At 39.5% G+C, this 23,850-nt stretch overlaps 1 protein-coding gene across 5 annotated transcripts in view; it reads right to left on the bottom strand.

Annotated features, from left to right (window-relative positions):
- The window catches only part of RABGAP1L (RAB GTPase activating protein 1 like), a 736,110-nt gene that overhangs the window by 130,520 nt on the left and 581,740 nt on the right, over window positions 1-23,850 (bottom strand). For all 5 annotated transcript variants that reach the window (XM_025287225.3, XM_025287224.3, XM_044942811.2 and 2 more), the window contains one exon: window positions 22,444-22,572. In XM_025287225.3, the coding sequence (XP_025143010.1) occupies window positions 22,444-22,572 (129 nt within the window). The remainder of the gene's footprint in view (window positions 1-22,443; window positions 22,573-23,850) is intronic.

Consider the following 23,850-nt stretch of genomic DNA (forward strand, 5'->3'; position numbering starts at 1 on the left):
AAGCAGTGTATTTTTTTGTTCATGTAGAGTTCAGTAAGCAGGAGGGTATGATTGGGGGTTTTCTGAACTATGTCATCATTTAGGAAGAGATTCTATCATCTTCAATATGTGGTTTCCAAAGGCATTTGAGTGTATCAGTTGGCAAAAGTGCAGACAGCACAGAAGCTGTATGGAAGGTTTTTTTTTTTTTTTCTTCAAACAGCCAGAAAGAAACATAAAAATGTATACCACTTGTACTCTCATTCCTCTGCCCAGACCCATTCAAATGACTACATGCAATTGCACAGGAGGCTGGGAAATGCAGTTCAAGCTGTATCAGCAGGAAGAAAAGAGAACAGGTTTGGTGAACAATCAGTCAATTTCTGACAGTGTCTTTCCCAAAATATTATACTTCATATGCAAATATATTCAGTTCTTGCATTCTAGGGATGGCTTATTCGAATATGAGTTCAACTATATAAACATATTTTAAGTATCTTGGAGAACAGGGAGGCAGAGGAGGAGATGGTTAGATAGCATCACTGACTCAAGGACATGAGTTTGAGCAAACTCGGGGAGATAGTAGAGGACAGAGGAGCCTGGTGTGCTACAGTCCATAGGGTTGCAAAGAGTTGAACACGACTTAGCAACTGAATAACAAAGTTCTAGTATATCGAATAGTGGTACTGTCTCCACTTGCATTTACTTGTCAAACTTAGCATTCCTAAAACTCAACATTTCTAAAGCCAAACTCATGATCTTCCCTCTTCCTATCTCTTCCTGACTTCCTCAATTCAGAAAAAGACCTCTGGACAACTAGTTATTCAAGACAGATGCTTGGGGACAGCCTTGCATATTCTACTCACCATCCAATTCATCAGCAGGTTTACTTTCAAAATACATCCTGAACCCATCAATGCCTTCCAGTTGTCCCTAATCCAAGTCAAATCCATGTCTCATCTCTTTATTATTACTGTAGTTTTTCTCTGCTTTTGCCTTTAGAAGAATTCTTTACTTTTATATTTTCTCTAATCTATTCTTTCTTACATAAATCAGATAATCTCTTGAAAACTCTCCAAAAGATTTGCATTATACTTAGGATAAAATCCAAAATCCAAGCCAAAGCCTTTGAGGACAAGCAAGGATCTGGTCCCAGGTTTCATTAACAACCTCATTTGTCAGCACTTATTTTGCTCAGTCTACACCAGCTTTTTAGTTCCCTGAAAAGGTCAGGTACCTTTTTCCATAAGGGCCTTCCCACACAGCCTTTCCTCTGCCCAGAAAATGGCTGTTTGTTTGTTTTTTGGTTTGCTTGTATTTTTTTTAATAATGAAATTCATTTTCCTTTACCATGAAATATCTTTTCACATAGAAGAATGTGATTGATGTGTATGACCCTCACTCACTCAAGAACCAAGGCCAAGATGGGTGCTTCTCCCAACTGTCTCCCTCTGAAGAAGAGGTGTAAGGAGGGGATGGGCTTTTCCCTGACTCACCCATGACACAGAAGACTTGGTTTGACTTTGTCTTCTGCACAAGGCCTGCTAAAGTCTAAATCTAGGCCACCAAGGATTAGCAAAGGCCCAAAGAACAAAATATAGGTTTAGAATTTACTTGTATCTCAGAATTCAGGTTTTCACAGAATTTCTGGCACCTAAAATTCTTCCTTATTTCCCCACTCAGCCACACATTTAAAAATATACTTCAACTATTTTATCCAGAAGTTTTAGATGTTCTGTATCAGAAGAGTTTATACTGACATCTAGTCCACTCTTTCGCCAGAAACAAAAGACCTTCTATAGCATACTTTACTACTCCTGTACAGCTGGTTAGCGCTGTTAATCTTTTACAGCTTCAGCAGAAAATGTCACAAGTTTTCCTTGATCTGCATTCCTCAGTCTAAACTATCTTCTTACTATTTTCTCTCTTGTAACAAACTTCTCTTTCCTTTTGAAACCTTTATTACAGCGCTTGATCATACTTTATTTTTGGGTTATTCCACCTGTTCCATTATCCTGTGAGCGTCAGGACAGAAGTCTTGTCTGTTGTGATTATTACTGAATAGAAAGACTAATGCAGGATTGGGACACAGAAGGTACACAAGAAATTTAAAAATACCTATTAAGCAAAAGAATGAATAAGGTGCAATTGAATGCAATCATAGTGAGTCAGAAGAGTCTTACATCCTGTAAGTGACCAATAAATACTGGCAACAGTAAACAACTTCTAAAATGACTGCCTTCAAAAGTTATGTAGTATAAGATTAATATAAAACAAAGCATACGAGCGATGATAGTCAAGCACAGACTGTGGAACCAGACTGCCTGGAGTCAAATTTCTGCTCTGTTACTTACTGACCAAGTGGCCTTTGTTAGAGGCCACTGTTTTCTGCACCTGTTTTCTATCTGTACAATCAGATCAGTAAGCGCATTTCATGATGTTAAGGTGATGATTAAATGATAAACATGCCAGGCATCCAAGGAAGGAAGGTGTCATTGTTATGGCTTCTCTCATTTCAAAGTTAATGCTAATCAATGGTTCCTTCAAAGGAAAAAAGGAAGTTACACAGAATGAGAGGGGGAAATAAGTAGGAGCAGCAAGCAGTTGAAAGGGACTTGGGCTGTTGATGTTCCAGCAAGATGCAGGAGCACACAGGGACATCAGCGAGGGAGGCAGGGAGGAGCGGGCTGCGTGGGTACCCAGTGCCAGCACACGGATATTATCAACACGGTGGTAGGGAGAGCCTGAGACAGGCCTGCCATCTCCTCAGGCCACAAGCCCATAGCAAGCACTTAGTTTATACCATCCATCCACCTACTCTCTGGGGAGGATGTCTTTGGATCTGATTTGGGGCTCAGTTAATAGAAAACAGTAGGGAACATCAGCCAATAGGCAAGATTAAGTTGCGCACTTCTTCACAGCAGCAAGTATCTCTGGGCAGTAAAGGCAAGATCTGTCTCCTGCAGCAGTTTTCCTGATAAATGCTGTACTCTGGCCTCCAATCTTTTGGTCCCCAGGGACAGGTTTCGTGGAAGACAATTTTTCCACAGACCGGAAGGGTGGGGCAGAGGAGGGAGCTGGTATGGGGACAATTCCAACGCATCACATTTACTGCGCACTTTACTTCTACTATTATTCCATCAGCTCCATCTCAGACCATCAAGCATTAGATACTCGGAGGTTGGGGACACCTTCTGTACTCTACTAGGGGATCCGATTTTTCAAAAGAGAAAGTACTAGATCTTTCCCCCACTTTCTTTTGTCTTCCTTCATTTTTCAATGGCATTTCCCTCCCAATACTGGGAATATATTACACAGTCTCTTCTCTGGTGTCCATTCCCCTACTCCCCAGATCCTGGATCCATCAAAAACAAAGTCATTAGAGCTTCGATCTTGTGATGTTACACTCACTTTCACACTTTTACCCTCTTCTCTAGATAGGAAACTAGCTCTTTTTCAGTTACTCCTGGAGACAATCTATGCATGGTCCACCATGAAAAACTTACATTAAGATGAGTTTAACTACATCATCCATGTTAGAAGTCTAAAGTTACATCTGTTGGGATCAGATGACCACAGCCAAACCCTGAGCTGAATTAAAACAAATACGTTAGATCCAAAGAAAGAGTCCGCCACGGCAAAGCACAGAATAGCTAGGCTGGTATCTTGTGGCAAACTTTCATTTGGTTCCACCATATTTTCATTGCTCTGTGTCAGAGAAAGTATCAGATTGTCCTTTCTTTAAAATAGGGTGAACTCATCCTACCCTCGGAAAAAATAATGTTAGACATTTATCTTGAAAAACCAATGTCAATAGTCAACCTTAATTTTCTCATCAGAGTATGTGAATTTAAGGGCGAGTTGCTGCTCTACTTTGGCCAAAAAAGTAGGTATTTTAGGAGATTCAGATTTGTCTCTAAATCTTTGATTGCAATATACCTGTGTGCGATTGTCTTATGAAGGTGTTCACATTCATTTTGGCAAATGCATTCCTCTCTTCCCAGTGACTTATGCCATCTAAACCATTCTTACTGGTCAACATGTTGGATAGATAACACATAGTACAACTGAAATAAAACCAAAATATCCTGAAAATAAAACAGAATATTTATTTCAAATCCCCTATAAATTATTGGTAGCTACGTCACAGTAAACCTGAAGAATTTTAAGTTTCCTGTGAACTTTTCTCATGTATAATAAAATTAATATCACAGACTGAATTTTCTTTGTAATCAGAGTATCTCTACTCAAGTTTCATTAACAATTCAAAAGCAACTATTACTTCTGCCATCAGGGAACCCAAACTGATAATGGTTTATGGAAAAAGTTTTTTTTTTTTTTTTTTTTCAATTGAAGAAGCAATATCAGCCTATGGTAAAAGAAATTGCACAAAAGGATACAGATATAATTAAATAAAAAGTATTAATAAATGAAAGTAAATACATTAAATGGAAAGGAAGTCTCTCCACATCAAACTCAGTCCTCTCATCAGAAACAAAGTTAATGTGGGGCGTGGTTGGTTTGTTTTTATGTACTGAAACACAAATTTATCCCAAGTGTGTGTAGTAGATTGTTACAAGACAGGCTCCCAATCAATCACGGCTCCTGGCATCATCTTCCCTGTGGAGTGCTCTCCCTGTGCTTTGCTTTGGTCAATGTGACGCTGACAAATGTAACACATGCAGATGCCTGAAAGGTGCTTGTGCACTGGGTCTTGCCTTCCTGGAAATCTGAGACCACAATGCTGAGCAGCAGCCCAGGATGAAAAACCATCTGGAAAGGGAGACCCTACTCTGAGCTATCCCACCAGCTGAATGCTACCACATGAATGAATCCAGAGATAACAGCAGCAGAACCAGCCAGTCAACTCACAGAATTGTGGGAAATTTTGTTGTTGTAAGCCAATAAGTTCGGGGATGACTTGCTATTCAGCAATAGATCGATGCGGAGCATAAACATGCAGCTATATTGTTGATATTCCCTGACTTCAATTCATGAAGAATAAAATATAATTAATAATTATGAAATATGTAAAAAGAGTATTTTTTCATAAAAAACACAAAACATGACTATAACTTCTTATGTAAGAAGGAACAGACTAGTCTGTCATTTGGGATCCGTATTAGCAGTCTTTTGATTATAAACTCTATTAAATTTGACTGTCTACCCTATTTAATTTTTTTTTTTTTTTTTTTTTGCCACATAGCATGTGGGATCTTAGTTCCCCAACGAGGGATCAAACCCTTCGCAGTGGAAGCTCAATGTCTTAACCAATGACCCACCAGGGAAGTCCCATGTCTACCCTATTTCAAAAGGTTGTGGTATATACACCTTGGCTTCAGTTCTTTCAACAGTTGTTTTGACCACAGACAACCAAGAGGTTTATGCAAATAAGACTTGAAAAAACTTTTAGAATTCTAAAATTATTGACTAATAATCTGAAATCTTGCATAGTTAAGGAAGAGCATTTGGTTACCTAAGCATCAGGGAAGAAAGCTGACCTTCTATGTAGTCTATCTAAGTCTTAAAGGTATTGAAAGGTGGAAAATTCACCAATTTATATTACATGATCCCTGTAATCTATACAATATGATGGACATCCTTCTTAAAGCTGCATTCAGACCAAGAAATTTAGATACTCCACTTTTCTATAGGAAGAAACCTGGAATATTTTTCAGTGGGACACAGGAGGGTTTTTCTATTTCCCAAGTATTTTCAGAGAGGATTTAAAGCCCAATATTCCTCATCTGGAATGAATAGGCTATGTTAACTGAATAAATATTTAATGAGTGACTAATGAGTGATTTAATGAGTGATCCAGCTTTTATGCTAGGCATTGAACCAGCCCAAAGCATCTAGAGAGTAGCAAGGTAGAGAAAAACCCTTGAGGAACTCACAATGGGAGAAACTGACTCAAACCGATTACAGTAATAACGATGAACATTTTTTGTATACTAATGATGCACAGTATTTGCTAAGTTTCTTACATATATTATCCCACTTCATCCTCACAGTAATCCTATTATACAGACAATATAATCCTCATTTTACCGAAGAGATAACTGAGGTACAGGTAACGCCAGATAAAATGAAATAGAGAAGCCAAGGTTTAACTCTAACCACATGGCTTCAGAAAACCACACTCTTAACTCCAACTGTGGTGCTCTAGTGGAGGAACTGCCAGAATTAAACAGCAGCCTAGGCTCCCAGAAGGCGTGATGTCAGTTCTGGGTATGAAAGGATGATAGGGGTTTGCTTGACCTCATAACTGCAAAAGGATTGGATAAATCATTTAGCCAGTGCTTCATAGAAATGTTTAGCTTTATTAATTCTTCATTTTTGTTTAGTAGGTATTAGCTTTATTTCACGGAGAAGGCAATGGCACCCAACTCCAGTGTTCTTGCCTGGAGAATCCCAGGGACGGTGGAGCCTGATGGGCTGCTGTCTACGGGGTCACACAGAGTTGGACATGACTGAAGCAACTTAGCAGCAGCAGCAGCAGCAGCAGCAGCAGCAGCTTTATTTCATAATGAGAAAACTCATACTCAAGGAAATCGAGTAACTTTCTCAGGATAGTCATAACAAGTTCCAGGTAGAAGAGACAAGATGTGACGAGGTCAGGAAAACATACGGCATATTGATGTGAAACCTGGGGATGCGTGCCAAGCTGAGAGCCAGCAGTGCTCCCTGAAGTGAGGAGCGGTAAGATGAGGTTGGTTTTCCAGGCAGAAAACTCTGGTGGTAGTGAGTAAAAGAAACTCCAGAAACTACATGGAAAAGAAAAGTAAAAGAAACTACATGGAAACTTACACTACCATATGTAAAGCAGACAGCCAATGGGAATCTGCTGTATGACTCAGGGAACTCTAACAGGGGCTCTGTAACACCCTGGAAGGGTGGGATGGGGAGGGAGCTTCAAGACAGAGGGGACATATGTATAACTGTGGCTGACTTATGTTGATGTTTGGCAGAAACCAACAAAATTCTTTAAAGTGATTATCTTTCAATTAAAAAATAAAATGTTGAAGCCAGAGAGGCCAGTTAGTCAGTCTGAGGCAGCTACAATAGTCCAGACAAGCAATGTCAGGGGCCTATAACTACAAATTCTGAAGGTTCTAAGATCCTACCATGTCAAAAAAACCCATTTAATCCCAAAATTTTCCCTTACAAGAGTAATGTCTACAACCCTGCATGTTTAGTCGCTCAGCTGTGTCTGACTCTGTGATCCTTTGGACTGTAAGCCACCAGGCTCCTCAGTCCATGGAATTCTCCAAGCAAGAATACTGGAGAACGTTGCCATGCCCTCCTCCAGGGGATCTTCCCAATCGAGGGACTGACCCACATCTCCTCTGTCTCCTGCGCTGGAGGTGAATTCTTTACCACTAGAGCCACTTGGGAAGCCATCCTAAAATTTCATGAAATATTTTTTGAATAAGGGCTTCCTTGGTGGCTCAGATGCTAAAGAATCTGCCTGCAATGCAGGAGACCCAGGTTCGATCCTGGGGTCAGGCAGATCTCTTGGAGGAGGGAATGGCAACCCACTCCAGAATTCTTGCCTGGAGAATTCTGGAGACAGAGGAGCCTGGCAGGCTATATAGTCCATGGGGTCGCAAAGATTTGGACACTGCTGAGCGACTACTTCCACTTTACTTTCATTTTTGAATAAAAGGTTGTATATAAATGATTTTAGAAATAAACTAAATCCTTTGGTCTTAAACAGTATCCAAATCATGGTGTTGCTTAAAATACTCATTCTATTACAACAGAATAGAGATTTTCTTCTATCACTGGGCATCCTGCTAAGATGTAACTTATTTACTTGTACAACTCACAGCCTCTCCTTTAGGAACTGATGGGAATTGGGGGAGCTTATGGTTTGAATAAGATATGATACTATATAGAGACAGGACTGAGCTTCCCTGGTGGCTCAGACAGTAAAGAACCCACCTGCAATGCAGGAAGATCCCCTGGAGGAGGGCATGGCAACTCACTCCAGTATTCTTGCCTGGAGAATTCCCATGGACAGATGGTGGCCTCAGAGTCGGATACAACTGAGCAACTAAGCACAGCACACAGCACAGAGACAGGAGCATACGCAAGTTAATGCATATAGACCACACCAGAACAGGGGATACAAGATAAATTAAGCTAACATGCATGCCAGAGGAAATTCCTTGCCAGCCAAGTGGGCTGATGACAGTGAAGAAAAATAGGATATTTTAGAAAATCTGAGAATTTAGGAGAAAATGGGAGAACTTGGGTACACTGACAAACACAGGAAACTGTCATGTGTCATCAGATGCTGGAGATACAGTTCAAGTTAAGAAGGGAACATTTTCAGAAAAATTAGCATTCTGCTGACTATGAGAAAGACACTGCTAGGAGTTGAACTGTATGTTTTCAAAATTCACATGTTGAGCCCTAATTCCCAGTACTGGTATCCTTGTAGTAGTATAGTAGTAGTGTTAGTTGCTCAGTCATGTCCAACTCTTTGCAACTCCACGGACTGTAGCTCACCAGATTCCTCTGTCCATGGAATTTTCCAGGCAAGAACACTGGAGACAGTTGCCATTCCCTTCTCCAGGGCATCTTCCCGACCCAGGGATTGAACCCAGGTACACCCACATTGCGGGCAGATTCTTTAGCGTCTGAGCCACTAGGGAAGGTATCCTTGTAAGAAGAGGAGGTAAGGACACGGGTAACACAGGCAGCAGAATGACCATGTGAGGACACAGAGAGAAGAAAGCCATCTCCAAGGTGAGGAGAGAGGCCTCAGAAGAAGCCAAACTGCCAACAACTTAATCTTGAACTTCTAGCTTCCAGAACCGTGAGAAAATAAATTTCTGCTGTTTAAGCCACACAATCTGTGGTATTTTATTATAGCAGCTCTACCAAACTACCACAGGCATGAAACTGGGGGACAGACATGAGACCCAGAAAAAACAGTACTGTTGGTTAGGAACCAACTTAGTGAACAACTTCAATAGGTAGTAAGAGCTAATAAAAAGTACAGTGACCCTAAGGACAGAGGATAATAGAGGATAATGTAGTGCCTGGCAAGGAGAATGAATGAAACACTGCCAAGAACACACTGCTGAAAGCACTGAGCCTGTGCCAAACCGAGTGACTGAAGCTTCCCCCAACCTGAACAACGAGATGGAACACTCTGTCTCGTTCAGTCATGACAAATGGTATGTCGTGGTAAGTTTTACCACCTCTTCAGGTGGTTTGTATGCCAAGATTCCCTCACATAATAATGATGATAAGAGTGATGATGCTGATGATAAAACCATTTGAATCACATATTACAGAAATTTAGGTAGAAAGTGGTACAGGCACAGAAAAGGAAGAGGCTAAACATTCCAGATGAAAGAAATCGCTTCCACAGGTGGCAGCAATAAAATGTCTCCAGACTAGAGGAACTGACTATGAGAAAGGAGTGTCCCATTTAATCACAACTAGCAACTACAGAGGGCTTCCCTGGTGGCTCAGAAGGTAAAGAATCTGCCCGCAATGCGGGAGACTTGGGTTCGATCCCTGGGTTGGGCAGATCCCCTGGAGGAGGGCATGACAACCTGCTCCAGTATTCTTGCCTGGAGAATCCCCACAGACAGAGGAGCCTGGAGGGCTATGGTCCCTGGGGTCACAAACAGTTGGACACAACTGAGTGACTAAGCGCAGCACAGCACAACAACTATATCAAGGTATATAATTTTCCCCTTAGAAGTTTGTCTGCCTTTAAGTGGAGCTTCAGAAAGCCTGACAAACAGTTGGTGATATGTGAATAACACTTAAAAAATCTCCATTATCTTTTTTGGTTTGCTATTCTCATTGATATGTTTCATTTAAAAAGAAAAGAACTTTTCACGGTTGAGCAGGGAGAGGGAGAAAAAGGTGTAATAGTAAAATAAGTAAGCTCTCCAGAGTATTATTAAATAATTAGATTTGGTCATTTCCCAGCTAAATGCTAAATGGATCCATGAGTTCATGAAACAAGAATATGAATAACTAAGTAAATATAATTATACTTTATGCACCCCAGAGGAGAGGCACTGGCGTCTAACACAGCTTTAGTTGAAGTGTTTGAAACACCCCCAAGTTCCAATGGCTCAGCTTTCCTGGCTAACCTATTTTAAACACCTAAGACATTTATAATTTATTTTTATTGCTACCTAAAAAAAAAAAAACTTAAATTATTATCAATGAGCAGCAACAGGGGCACAGAGAAGTACATTTATTTTCTTGTCTAAATCAGATCCCCAAACACAAACTGTGAAGCATACTTTAAATATAATCTCAACATGAATTCAAGTAGTTTAAAAAAAAAAAATCAAAGAGGGGGACTTCCCTGGCAGTCCAGTGGTTGAGATTTCACTTTACAATGGTGAGGGGAGTGGGGTACGGGTTCCATCCCTGTTTGGGGACCTAGGATCCCACATGCCTCATGGCCAGGAAACCAAAACATAGAACAGAAGCAATACTGTAACAAATTCAACAAAGGAAAACAAAGAGATGTGCCTCTCACTGTAAATAGCTATGGGAAAGTTATTTATTACCACTTCTTCGAGAGAAGGAAGAGGAGTTCTAACTTTATTCTCCTACACAGATAAACATAAATCACAACAACTGGATAATTGGCGAAGCACTGCAGAAAGTTATATGAAATATGGAAACTCTCACTTAAGAGCATAACCATTTGTCTTACTAAGTCTTTAGAAGACTGCTGAGACTGAATTAGCTGCAGGGAAAAAGAATACTTAAACGTTTGAGAGGGGGGAAACTTCTAGTTGAAAGAGTAGTTCTGAAGTGTCCTTTTTTGTTGTTAATTGTATGTGGAGAGCTCTAGGGACACTGTACCAAGTTTGAGATGCAAGTATTCTTATGATTTAGTATTTCTGTTTCTGAAAAAAGAGATGCCCACATAAAAATCAATTTTTATATCCATTTATATCCATTTATCTTACTTTTCTTGGACTAGGACAATCAAATGATTTTTATAGATCAGTTCATCATGCAATATCCAGGTTCACCCATCAAGTTAATTTAAAAGTGTTTACATGGTTTCTCCTTAATAAACTGAAAGAGAATGAAAGGCAGAAGCAGATATGATGGTAGAATAAAACAGCGGAAGCAACGAAGGATACAAATGATTAGGAATGGCCAGAAGAGCAGAGATTTCTAAAGATGAAGGGCGGCTGAGGCTTAGGCATCTGGAGCTCTGGCCTGTTTTCTCTACCTGCTATGAACTGTTTCAGAGCATGGTGAACATTAATGCATGTTCTGCTCGTCCCTACAATGTGTGCTTTGTGAGAGGCAGAATCAAATTTTATTAATCCCTGTTTGGAGGAAAATGAAACAATTCCCCCAATCTTAAGGCACACTGAGGGTTATCAATGTTAATAGAAGCTTCAAAGGAAAAGTGAGGCAAATGTTGTGATATCAAAACTCCTTCACTATTTGTTAATGATCACATCATTGTAGCCTATAACAAAACTAACACTAATCTGGCAGAACACTATGACAGTTGAAACCGAATAGTCCAAACTGTGGCTGTGAGTGGTCTCTACAGGAAAGGAACACGAGATATGGTTCCATTAAACACGAGCCCTTTCCACAATGCACATAACGGTGTGTCTTTTAGATTCATGGAGTCAACAAAAGCCTCTGTGTGGCCTCATTGCTAATTCAGAAAAAGCCTCTATTTGGGAGATTACATTCTTGTTTATACACAGCAACAACTGCCAGAAAGAAATAGCAAACGGCATGAAGAAATTAGAGGTAAATTGCTTTTAATACAAATGTTCTTTATAGTTTTCCTCTAGTGAGAAAGTTATTTTCAAACAGTTAACTTCAAAACCATGGTTACAGATATGGAGTTCTTAGAGGGAAAAATTAAATCTCCAGATAAATGAATTTACCTCTAGTCCATGAAAAGCATGATTTGTGAGAGGCAAGCATGATTTGTGAGAGGCAAGATCAAATTGTATTAACCCACTTTGGGAGAATGGATAATGGTCCATCATAGTATAATATATAGGTAACTAAGAGCTTCAAGTTTTTGGAGGCAGGTAGTTACCATGGTAACATATGGCCAGTGGTGGCCCCCTCTCTAGCAGGGTTAGGAAGATGATTACCCAAGAGAAATGCATCTTTTCTCCAAAACCACTTTTATTTTAAGGACAGTTTAGTGACATTAGACGATAATACTGACCTGTGCTCAGAATTTTCAGTTGGTAGCTCAGGCTATGATTTTTCTAGTAGTAATGTACAAATGTGAGAGTTGGACCCATAAAGAAGGCCGAGCACCGAAGAATTGATGCTTTTGAACTGTGGTGTTGGAGAAGACTCTTGAGAGTCCCGTGGACTGCAAGGCGATCAAACCAGTCAATCCTAAAGGAAATCAACCCTGAATATTCATTGGAAGGACTGATGCTGAAGGTGAAGCTCCAATACTTTGGTCACCTGATGCGAAGAGCCGACTCATTGGAAAAGACCCTGATGCTGGAAAAGATTGAGGGCAGGAGGAGAAGGGGACGACAGAGGACGAGATGATTGGATGGCATCACCGACTCAATGGATATGACTTTGAGCAAGCTCTGGGAGATGGTGAAGGACAGGGAAGTCAGGCGTGCTGCAATCCATGGGGTCTCTAAGAGTTGGATACGACTGAGCTACTGAACAACAAAAGCTCAGGTTTCTTAGCAGCAGCAAAATCACACCAGTTGCTAAATATTTTGCCATCCATGGCTAGTTCATACAGTTTGCTTCTCTCTGTCCTAATGAAATTACCACCATCACTACCATTTTACTCTAATTGTAGAGATTTAAAATGTATTGTAGGAGGAATAAACAAAAAGGGCAGAGACTGTAAGAGTAAGGGAAATGAGAGTAAGAGGAGGGCTCTAGTGGCTAAAAACAAAGTCCTGAAAATTCTGAGCACAGGTCAGTATTATCGTCTAATGTCACTAAACTGTCCTTAAAATAAAAGTGGTTTTGGAGAAAAGATGCATTTCTCTTGGGTAATCACCAATAAGACTTTTAATGTCTTCGGCCACCACTCTCCGCATTCTTAGAGTTCAGTTCTTTGTCCCTCTCCCTCACCCCCTTGTCCTACAGTCTCTCAATCCCTATCTGTCGCTCTCTCTCTCTCACTGGTTCTATTCCATTTTCTATCATGTTAACCACTCTCCTGCTATGAGCCTTATCTCTCTGACCCCATGGTGTGCTGGTGTTAGAAGCTACCAGTCCAACAGAAATGACTGTTAATAGAAATTGTGTGCCAGTTGTTAAGTCACTGGTACCTTGAAATTGGCCATGGTGGAAGTATTCTACCTGGAAACTGGCAAAAGCTACAGATCAGAGATCCTCCCTTTACTCCTCCCTCTCATGCCCCCAAAGGTCTGACTTATTAGTGCTCCACTGCCCAGGTTGCACTGCCCTTCTTTTGTCTGATGGTGGGAAACCTCAGCTATAAGTGAAACTAATCGCTTTCTTCAGGTATACATTTGGATTGGTGGGTGTTTCTAGAGAAACTCCAAAAAAAAGTTGCAGGTTTTTGCCATTATGAATTCATGATCTCCAACAATTCAGCCCAAGAATTCTTTTGTGTTTTCTCAGTTAGTTCTTCCATTCTCTACAATATCTAAAAGTTTGTCTGTATTCTTTAGATCTCTAGCTCTACGACATCCCTTGATTCTGGATGCTGCTTAACAGAAATAAGAGAAACCTTTAAATGGAATATGAGAATTCAATTTCTTTCGTCCTTCCCTTCCCTTCTCTAACCTGCACATTTGCCTTTATTCCCCATCTACTCAGTCCCTCCTGCTGTAATGGAAAAAAAGTACATTCTTTTATCTGAGGTCTGTCTCTGTTGATATATACCGAATCTTTAGCTTTTTCTCTTGTGGACCTTTCCTTCTTATTTGAAGATGAATGGTCTGGCCCCTGGATACCAACTGTCATCATTCCTTGAGCCATCTCCTATTTCTTAAACATACCACACTCCCACCCCACAGCGTCCACACATTTTCTTCAGTCTGAAGTGCTTTATCATTTCAGTGCAAGAAAGCTTTACCTAATCCCCTGGGTCAAAGTCAGGTTCCTTTGCTCTCTGCTCTTCATATATCTTTATTATATCCCTTCTGAGCATTTGTCTCACTTCGTAATTGTATATCTATTAAGGCATGATTAATTAATATCTTCTGCACAATATAAACTCCTTGAGTTCTGGGAGTTTTTCTGCTTTTGTTCAACTTTGCATTCCCTGGGCCTAGCACAGTGCCTGGTATGTAGTAGATACTATATGAAGACACTGATTCATTGTGGGAGTTTTAAGCATTTAAAGCCATCTTCCCCATCCTCCAAAAATTCATCTCAACCTCACATCTCTTGTACTTATGCTCTGCCTTGCTGGCTGTCATCCTCTGTTATCTCCCTAAGCTGAACTCCTTAGAAGAAGTTGTCTCATCTTCCCTTTTCCATTGACTCACCTCCCATTTATTCCTTGCATCACTGGCTGTTATACATCATCACTGCACTGAACTGCTGTCACTAAAGCACCTCTTTATCATTAACTGTTGCACGCCATCCACTTCTACTCTCAGTATCTTACGTGAACTCTAAGGATCCTGGTTAGTTGTTCAACTTCTTCCTTCTTGAAAATATACCTTTTCCCTTAGCTTTCACACTTCACACTATTCTGAGTGTTGCCTTTCCAGTCTCACTAGCTTCTATGCCTCAGTGCCTCTCTTATATGTTAATGAATCTATCCTCAACCCTTCTCTCTGCTCCTCTGAAAATTCACCAACTCCCATAGTTCAAATACTGATGACATCCAAATGCCTACTTTCAGCTCAGATCTGACTTCCACTCCATATCTGCTGCCTATTGGATAGTTTTATGTACTTGGATTTGAGATTGTGGCTATATTCCACGAGCTTAGCATGTCCCACACTTAACTCATTATCCTCCATTCTTGTAGTCTGTTCTTTGCTTGCCTTCATAAAGTGACTACTACCAAGTTGCCTAAGTAAGAATCCTTAGAGTCATTACTGACTCTCCTTTTCTGCCCTAAGCGCTCATTTAATCACTAGAATCTGTTGATTCTATCTCATGAACATTTCTGGAATCTGTCCACATCTCTTTAATACTAGTCTGGTCACTTATTAACTGGATTAATGCAACCACTCTTGAATTGGTCTGTTACCAATATCTAATCTTATCCATTTTAATCCATTTTCCACACACCAGCCAGAAAAGCCTTTCTAAAACGTAAATCTGATCATTTATGTCTCCTATTTAAAACTTCAATCCATTCCCCTCCCCCCAGGATAAAATCCAAGCTGCTTACCATTGGATTACAGGATTACATGGCTCTGTACCAGCTGTCTGGCCCCCGCTTATCTCTCTAGTCTTCCATCTACTCCTCTCATTCCCTCCCTCCTCAAACTCTATTTTCTAGTGAGGAAATTCATTTAGGTTTTGGACAACTCAATCTATTCTTATTACCTCTGAGCCTCTGCATATTCTCTGCATGGAACCTCCCTCCCCCTGCCTCCCTGTACTCCTTGCTGTGCTGTGCTGTGCTTAGTCACTGCTGCTGCTAAGTTGCTTCAGTTGTGTCCGACTCTCTGCAACCCCATAGACAGCAGCCCACCAGGCTCCCCCGTCCCTGGGATTCTCCAGGAAAGAACACTGGAGTGGGTTGCCATTTCCTTCTCCAATGCATGAAAGTGAAAGTGAAGTGGCTCAGTCGTGTCCTACTCTTAGCGACCCCATGGACTGTAGCCCACCAGGCTCCTCCATCCATGGGATTTTCCAGGCAAGAGTACTGGAGTGGGGTGCCATTGCCTTCTCTGGTGCTTAGTCACCAGACATGTCCAACTCTTTGTGACCCCATGGACTGTAACCCACCAGGTTCCTCTGTCCATGGGATTCTCCAGGCAGGAATACTGGAGTGGGTTGCCATGCCCTCCCCAAGGGGATCTTCCCAACTCAAGGATCAAACAGAGGTCTCCTGCATTGCAGGTGGATTCTTTACCATCTAAGCCACCAGGGAAGCCCCCGGTGTACTCCTTAATTCCTGCTAATCCTTAGGTCTCACCTTAACTCTTAATTACTCTGAGAAGTCTTCTTGCATAGCTCCTGGCACATAGTAGTTATTCAGTAAATGACCTTTTCCCTCTAATCTCCTTCTTTCAGTTTAATGTCAGACTGCAGTTTTAATATCGTTCAACTTATTTTACCAATAAAATTCAAGTAATATAGGCTATTTTACTTTTTCAAACATTTTATTATGAAGATCTACCAAAAGAATATTTTGAATGATATGATGAACTTTACTGCTAACAGAGTTCATCATAACTGTGGCACTTGTAACACTGTTCCAAACAAAAGTTAACTGGAGAAAAAAAGACGTGCTCCCCAGCTTTTGGAGACTAATCCTCAGGAAAGGTTTTCACAGCCATAGGACTAACGTATAATAATACTCTGACTTCCGTTATATTTTATTCTTCTAACTCATCTTTTTTTTTTCCATCTTTTTGTTTTTATCAGAGCCATGACCACTAAATAAACGCCTCTACGTTTAAAAAAGCCTAATTTTTAATATGTCATCATCACATAAATAGTCTATTTGAAACATAAGGAGGCATGAAATATTGAATTAAGTCATATACAATGTTGAATAACTGGCAGTTTTTGACCAAATGGCGCCAATGGTAAAGAAGCCACCTGCCAGTTCAGGAGATATAGGAGACACAGGTTTGAACTTGGGTTGGGAAGATCCCCTGAAGAAGGATATGGCAACCCATTTCAGTATTCTTGCCTAGAAGATCCCACTGAGAGAAGATCTTGGCAGGCTACAGTCCAGAGGGCTACACAGAGTCAGATACAACTGAAGCAACTTAGCATGCATTTGACCAAGGAGAATGGTAATTTAATCAATTTAACCTAATACAATATGTGACTAATGTTGAATAAAAGTATGCAAAAAAAAAAAAAACACAGGAATAATTATAAAGGTTATATGTATATGTGGACTGCAAGGAGATCAAACCAGTCAATCCTAAGGAAATCAGTCCTGAATATTCACTGGGAAGACTGATGTGAAGCTGAAGCTCCAATACTTTGGCCACCTGATGCGAAGAACTGACTCATTGGAAAAAGACCCTGATGCTGGGAAAGACTGAAGGCAGGAGGAGAAGGGGATGACAGAGGATGAGACAGTTGGATGGCATCATCGACTCAATGGACAAGAGTTTGAGCAAGCTTTGGGCGTCGGTGATGAACAGGGAAGTCTACACGCCCATGGGGTTGCAAAGAGTCGGACACAATCAAGGGACTGAACTGATATATATATATTTGAATATGTATAGGTACAGTTATAAATTCTTATGCTGTAAAGAAATATCTATTTTCTTAATATGTTTAAGATGATCCCACAACACAAAAGTTAACTTCTTTGAGTCACTGAGTTGCCTTTAAGAATCCAATAAAGGCTATATATTGTCTCACTAGGAAACACAGGATGCTTAGAAGGTTATATAAAGAAATTCAAATTTCTAGTGACTCAGAGTCCATGAAGCCAAGATCCAAGTTTAAGAAGCTCTCCATAGCAAAATTTTAAACTATAAGCTAACAACTGAATAATGATATTCAACAAAATTTGCCTTCTTGTGAAAGTGTAAGATATTCATATATTAGTAACTAAATGATTTTTCAAAGTAAAGTCTGATGGGTAAACATATTTTCTCATTTTAGCCTCGCTGGATCATAAGGAACAGAAGAAATATCAGAATGATTTAAAGTCATGTTAGTAAATTAAAAAAAAAAAACCACCAAAAATATTCCTGATATTTAGTATCACACAGGTTTCAGAAGAATCAAGTTATTTATCCAATCCAATGTGCTTTATCAATAAATCCTCTTATCAACACACAGAGCTCACAAGTTATTTTTTACCTATAACTGTTGCGTTTATTTTAAAACCAGTCAGTTGACTGAAATTACTGGTTACCCAGTTTCTTTGAATTAGAAGACAGATTCATTTTGAAGGGTAATTAAAAGAGAACATGTCCATTCAAAGACTATATGATCATATACAAATACTATACAAATAATTAAAATTTTAAAAAATGGATTACTTTCAACAGAAATTCTTTTCTTAATCTTACACAGGTTGTGGATAAGAAATCATGAGTTCAACTTTTTTGCCTATTCCATACTGTAGCTGCCTTTTTCTTTAAATGTTCCATCTAATATGGAGCTTTGGTCTGTCCATTATTTCCTAACATTTCCAGTTGCCCGCATATGCTGCTATAAAGATGGCACGATGACTCACATCCTTACCAGACTCCCACTTTCATTATTCAGTGTAACACCTCACCCTCCACAACCTCTCACAGTTGCAGTCAATCAGAATGGGGGAAGGGGAGGAGGGAGCAGTAGTGGAACAGGCCTGAGTTCTTTTTCAAAACTGTAAGCTGCTATGAAATCCATTTAGTGCGTTGTGACTAGCTTTTTGGTTTGGGGATTTGGAAGGAGAAGGAGAGAAGTTTAAAATGAATTAGAATATAATACAGTAGAAGAAAAAACATCAGAGTGCTTCATACATAAGGATAAGTATCACTGCAGGTATATATGTGCGAGTATGTATGAATGTTTAAGGTCTTGATATAAAGGCTATTTCAAAATGCAGGTGTTGGTTAACAATCTTAAATTTTCATGTTGGAGATCTACCTTCTAGTCCCAGCACAAACCCTGAATACTGTACTATTTATGCCTTCCTTCTTTCAACTAAACCTCACATCCACCTCACAATCATGTTATAAATTAAAATGGTGTTCCTGTAGGTGGGCTTCCCTGGTGGCTCGGTGGTAAGAATCTGCCTGCTAAGGCAGGAGCTATGGGTTTGATCCCTAATCTGGGAAGACCCGCTGGAAAAGGAAATGGTTACCCACTTCAATATTCTTGCCTGGAAAACCCCATGGACAGAGGAGCCTGGTGGGCTACAGTCCATGGGGTTGGAAAGAGTCACATACAACAGTGACTGACCAACTAACAACCAAACAACCCTGTGGGTACTGTATCTAAGAAAAAGGTACTCTCCTTAGAAAACACAAAAAACTAACAAAATACACAAAACAAAATAACCTAGTATTATTTTTTAAAGAATTCTTATCTATTTGTTCATGTGCAAATAAATCACTGTGGTTGCACACAGCACTTTCATCCCGGGAACAATCCATTCAGGTCATATTTTGAACTTGTTTTCTGACATTTTATGTTTCAGTGTCTCTCAGATCTCATGTTTCTGGCTTGACAACTGTTAGTTTCCTCCATCCTCTGAGGAGCTTCAAAATTATACTGGGCAAAAGTCTTTCCCTGTTATATTTCATATTTTAAAATCACTTTCCTGGGTTTTTTGTTTTCAGTGATTTCCCCATCATTCGAGATTTCCCTTGAAAACATTTACCTGTACCTCTTAACTCTCTACTTTCTTATTCTTAGAAATGAATGTTTTATTTTAATAGGTCCCTACAGCATTGCCCCAGGTTATAGTACTTCCTTCTAGCAGCTCGGGAACAACCAACTGGATGAAGCCTATCTTTCAAACCTACCACCCACAATATTCAGTCACCATGACCAATGGAATGTATTTTCAACCTTTACAGACAAACGTGGCTTCTGCTTAGTCATCTGATCTTAGTCAAATAGAACAGTCATAAAGGGTTTAAAAGCTTTCGTTTCAGGATGAAGACTTTAGAGGTCTATCTTTCTTAATACCTTTGGAAAATGATCTCTTTGAATACAGAGTTCATTTGAAAGACAATGTAATCTTTTTCTCCTAAATTACTTACATTCAACATTGACTTGTTATTTTTGAACAGTTAGAATCTAGTTTAAAATAACTTAAAATTCAAACACAAGTCTAACGACACCAAAAAAAAAAAAAAAAAAAAAATGTGTTACACTGGGCATTTTGCTAAAGGGAAGTCTATGTCAAAGCACATTTTCAGTCATGAGCCTAATAAGCCAATGGCTACTGTATCTTATAATTGCTTCATCCCAAATCTGTGGAATCACTTTGGCTCCTTTTTTCCTCTCACACCCATGTCTGATACACAATGAAGTCCTGTCGGTTCTCTTTCAGAATATGTCCAGGTTCCAACCACTTCCACTCTTTGTCTCTCCCCATTATGATCACCCTGGTCAGTCTATCATTTCTCACCAGGATTACTGCAAACCCACATCTGATCTCCCTACTTCTACTCTTACCTGCCTCTTGTCTGTTTTCAACACAGTAGGCACTGTGATCCTCCAAAACCTCAGACAGATCTTATTACTCTTCCACTCAAAATTCTGTAAGGGCTCCTCACTTCATACAAAGCAAAGCCTACGCCCTTACAGTGGCCTTAGAGCTCTCTAACTTCCTCTCCTATTGCCCTTGTTTTCCCCTTCCCTTCTTTCCAGCTCTACACTGGTCTTCTTGCTGTTCCTTAACTTTACTTGGCATGAGCCAGCCTCGGGGATTTTGAATTAGCTGTTGCCTCTGCTGTAGTGCTCCTCCCCTAGACATCTCCATGACTAACTCATCTCTTTACCTTCAATGAGATCTACTCTATCTAACAACTGTAATGCTTCTTCTCCCCATCAACCCAATCTCGCTTATTTTGCCCTACTTTTTCTCTTTTCATAGCTATTTATCACCTTCTGACATATTAAGTATATTATTTATTATGTTCATTGGTTACTGCTGTCTGTTTCCTTCTGTAAGAATGTAAAGTCTACAAGACCTGGGATCTTTGTTCAGAAAACAAATTTATATTTTTGTCATGGTTAGGTTAGGAAGATTTCCTAGAATATGCCAAAGGTACAAGAATTTACATCAGTAAATTGGTTCCAAATTTTTTTTTTGAATGTACTATCTTGCTACTACCCCAGTGGTTAAGAATCTTTCTTCCAGTGCAGGGGATGTGGGTTCAATCCCTGGTCAGGGAACTAAGACCCCACAGGCTGCAGGGCAACTAAGCCCAGGCACTGCAACTGGAGAGCCTGCATCACAACAAAGACTCAGCCCAGCCCAAAAAACAAATATAGATTTAAAAAACCTGTAAAAAGTGCTATCTCACCTTGACCACAATTCTCTAGATAGGGATTTCTATTTCAAGTTATTTATAAAATGTGTTTAGTTTTATCAGACATGTGATAAGGAGAAATATAGCCATATATATCTGTTAGGTGTGGGATGGAAATGGGCAGATCAAGACAGAGCTTTCAAAGCCCCTTAAAGAAAGGAAAGCATGGCCTAACCAGGGTGCTTTTCTTTTCTTTAACTCATAATCAAATTTATTTAGCTTAGTTTTGTCAAACTCACAATCAAGCTTATTTAACTTAGTTCTGTAAAGGAACAGAAACAAATTAGTAATATGATGGACTCTGGTGAATTACTGGATTAATTATAAATATAAAAGAAGCCCCAAAATTAATTAACATTATTATAAAACTCGATTGTATAATTTTTCTGTATTAGGAAATTATCAACTTTCTGGCTATGATCATCAACAAACACCTCTAAAACTTATTTGATTCTTTCACCTAGTTTTTCTAAGTACTATTTTTGCCCCCACATCAAAAAATAACAACTGGATTAAATAATTCACATCAAACAACAAAACAGAACAAAAACCAGAGAGAAATTAGGTAGCAAACCAAAAACCCATGGACAAACATCTACCATCAGAGATGGCCACTAAGCATAGCCATGAATTTCAAAATATAAGTAGGTAGGAACAAATACCACCACCATAAGTCCTGTATACTATACATTCATTATCTGCATAGCAGCAGGAAGCAGAAAAAACCAATGGGACATCTAACAGGAAACTCCTCAATAGACACAGGTATTCACTGGAAAGCATTACACTCCAAATCAAGAACATCTACTGAAAATGAGAATGACTTTACCCAACTTAAAATCCAGTAAGAGTTAAGCACAAAAAGCCCATGGATAGACCTGATGGAGCCGGAGCCATGTAACCCCTTTCAACTCCAGAAACTGATTCACCTAGAAATCCTCCTCTGACAGATCCCCAAGCCAACAGGAAACTGGTGGGAAGGGTGCGTTTCTTGCTTGGCCCTAAATGATCTTAAAATAGATGGCAAAATCTAAATACTAAATCTGCTGCTGTGGAAACCACTATCAGAGCAGGCTCCTCTAGAGGCCCACTTGTAAGATCAATGTTTGTCTTCCTCTTGTTACGATCCGAACCAGCCAAGGCTCACTCTAAGTCCTACTAGAAGATACAGCCACTACAGATACAGACCACCTTGACAAAAATGTCTGAGAGAGACTAGGTCAGATACCACATCGCCTTCAACACAGTCAGAATCCAGCAACAAACAGAGGGTTTTCCATAATTTGCCATGTTACTCTGCATTCAGGTTCCACCTTTATTATCTTACCTTAATGTTGCAAGCCTGCTCCATTAGCCTTCTTGCATTTTCCTCTGCCCTGTATCTCTTTGGAAGTTGGACTCTGAAGAACTTTAAGGCGCCTTCAAAATCAGCCTGCAGAAGATCTTCCTTTGAGGTCTACAAAACAATCACCAAGAATCGTCCATTACATTTTAACCTACATTCATAACAAATACATTGCAAAAGCAATTTCTATTTTCCTGAATGTAACTTTTATTGGCCAAGATCTAGGTGAGGTCCAAAAACTTTTAGGAAGAGATTTCTAACCGCTTTATATAAGCTGAAATAAGTCACCATAAATCCTAGAAGTGACAATGGAATTAATTAACAAGCTAACATTTAATTTACATAACCTCTAGATTAGAATGATGGACCCTGGCAAAGCTAACCACATTATGGCTCTGGGGAAAAAAAAAAAAAAAAACGCCAGAAAAAGGAAAAAATTTGAACTCTGGGACACATCTGTGATTTTAACTTGGTGGGCATTTTAAGGATTTTTTTTTTTACCCCCAAGCTGGGAAGACACAGACAGTACAATTAAAGCACAGAAGAGTTACATAACAAACACCTAATGAGAGGATGACTTTTCAATTAATGACAATAGCAAATAAGATATTGTTCCATATCTTAAAGACTTTAAAAAAAAGTAAATTAAGCAAACCACTTAACTACTGAACTTCTTAGGAAAGCTACTTTTGCAAAATTTACTTAAGAAATAACAACTACTTATATGCATGCACAGAAAATATATGCACGCACAGAAAAAAGACTGAAAGGAAATAAAAGAAAATGGTGAAGAGTGAGGTTATAGTTTTTTCTTCTTCTTCTTTATATTTTGCTGTATTTCCTGTGGGAAAGATCTTATAACAAGAAAGGCAATAAATGTTTTAATAAACAACTACCTGTAATCATTGGCAAATGCTGAGATACAAATCATGAGACTGAGGCATACTGGGTACACTGAAATAGGCCAAGTCTAAAAGAAACTAGGTGTTAAGAGTCAGCACTTAATTGTCAAAAATGGCAGAAAGAAAATGATTAAAACAAAAAAATATGGTAGCTAGAAATCACAGAACTACATGCAAGTTCAAATTTTACTTTATTTAAATTCAAATGTAAAACTGATTAACAACTACATTGAAAGACAGAGGAAGTCAGAGGAATTCTGCTCATAATGAGTTGTCATCACCACCACCCTGGTCTAAGCCATTGTTGTTTCTCAGCTGAGTCATTCAGTAACTTTCCAACTGGTCTCCCTCTTTCTCCCTCTCCTTACAGCAGCTAGATACTTTTTCAGATCATGCTGCTCTTCTGTGTAAAGTTCTCCAATGGTTCCTACTGTGCTCAGAATAAAATCCAAAACCATTACCATTACCTGCAAGACCCTTTATGATC

This window comes from Bubalus bubalis, chromosome 5 (assembly GCF_019923935.1).
Source record: "Bubalus bubalis isolate 160015118507 breed Murrah chromosome 5, NDDB_SH_1, whole genome shotgun sequence".
Lineage (NCBI taxonomy): Eukaryota > Metazoa > Chordata > Mammalia > Artiodactyla > Bovidae > Bubalus > Bubalus bubalis.